The sequence below is a fragment of the Triticum dicoccoides genome, chromosome 4A, assembly GCF_002162155.2.
Source record: "Triticum dicoccoides isolate Atlit2015 ecotype Zavitan chromosome 4A, WEW_v2.0, whole genome shotgun sequence".
In the NCBI taxonomy this organism is placed as follows: domain Eukaryota; kingdom Viridiplantae; phylum Streptophyta; class Magnoliopsida; order Poales; family Poaceae; genus Triticum; species Triticum dicoccoides.
Genome location: NC_041386.1, coordinates 42,392,711 through 42,393,960, shown reverse-complemented (window position 1 = coordinate 42,393,960; position 1,250 = coordinate 42,392,711). Strand labels below are relative to the sequence as shown.

Below are 1,250 nucleotides of genomic sequence, written 5' to 3'. Positions count from 1 at the left end.
AAGTTTGTTTCAGTTTGTACTATTAAGGAAATGACATGACTCTCCTAGTGCATACTTATAATTATTGCCATTATTTTCACTTCAATACTAAGACTGCACGTCAGGATCTTTCTAACAATATCATTTATGAACTAAAAATAAATAAATAAAGCAAAATTATATTTTCAGCAAGTTTCAGTCACAAAAACTTACTAACTTATTCCATTAGTATTAAGTTTAATTACATGTAGCTTGAATACGTTTTTTTTTGAGAGAAATGTAGCTTGAATACGTAAAGCTACTGCCTGGCGCTGGGCCGCACGATCGTGCCGATCCAACTGCTCGCGACTAGGCCGATTTTGCAAAAGATCAGTTGGCCGACGAGTAGCGTGGGACTACCCTCGGGGCTAATGATCGACCTTGGGTGGCTCACACTATTTAAGGACATGGACACACCGGCCTCTTCCCAAGCATGCTCAACATGGCTTCCCACCTCACCTCTGCATCTCTAGCCACGCTACTCGCGGCCGGCATGGCCACCGTCCTTTTTGCCTCCGCCGCCCACGGCGTGGGCACGCAGGGTGCCCCCAAACATCTCCACTTCTACATGCACGACTCCAGCACTGGCCCCAAACCCACCACCGTTCTGATCGCCAACGGGACCGGCCAGCCGCTCAAGGGCTCCGGCGGCAGCGCCCGGTTCGGTGACACAATGGTCATGGACGACCGCCTCACGGAGGGCCCTACGCCGGCCTCGAGAGTCGTTGGGCGTGCCCAGGGATTCTACGTGACAGCGTCTCAGGGCGACCCCGCGGTGCTCCTCACCATGAACGTCCTGCTCGCCGACGGGCCTTACAACGGGAGCTCGCTGGCCGTGATGGGCCGCAACAACGTCATGATGCCGGAGCGGGAGCTGGCGGTGGTTGGCGGGACCGGGGTTTTCAGGATGGCGACGGGGTACGTGCTCTGGAAAACCGCGAGCTGGCGTGGGGGGAGCGCCGTCCTCGAGCTGGATGCCTTCGTCTACGTGAGTCCGGCGGCCGCCGGTGCATGAAATGGCACATGGTTTGCGGGGTTGCAGCCTCTTTTTTCAGTGTGTTGAGAATAACATGCTCGTTGCATTGCTTGTAGTTACCATCGATATGTGTGTTGTTTCCGGTTTGTGTCCTACTATTTTTTTCTCGAAAAGGAGGATAAAACCCCCGGGGCTGTTTGTGTCCTACTGTACTTCACTGTGTTGAAATGAATCTTGTCACTTTAACTTTCTTTGA

At 52.6% G+C, this 1,250-nt stretch overlaps 1 protein-coding gene across 1 annotated transcript; it reads left to right on the top strand.

The window, feature by feature from the left end:
• Positions 1–465: 465 nt before the first annotated feature.
• LOC119288646 (pterocarpan synthase 1-like) lies at positions 466–1,250 on the top strand. Its single transcript, XM_037568228.1, has one exon. The coding sequence runs from the start codon at positions 512–514 to the stop codon at positions 1,031–1,033; it is 522 nt and encodes a 173-aa protein (XP_037424125.1). The 5' UTR covers positions 466–511; the 3' UTR covers positions 1,034–1,250.

Excerpts from the sequence above, each read along its gene's own strand:
- LOC119288646 (XM_037568228.1), top strand. The coding sequence starts at position 512 with ATGGCCACCGTCCTTTTTGCCTCCGCCGCCCACGGCGTGGGCACGCAG.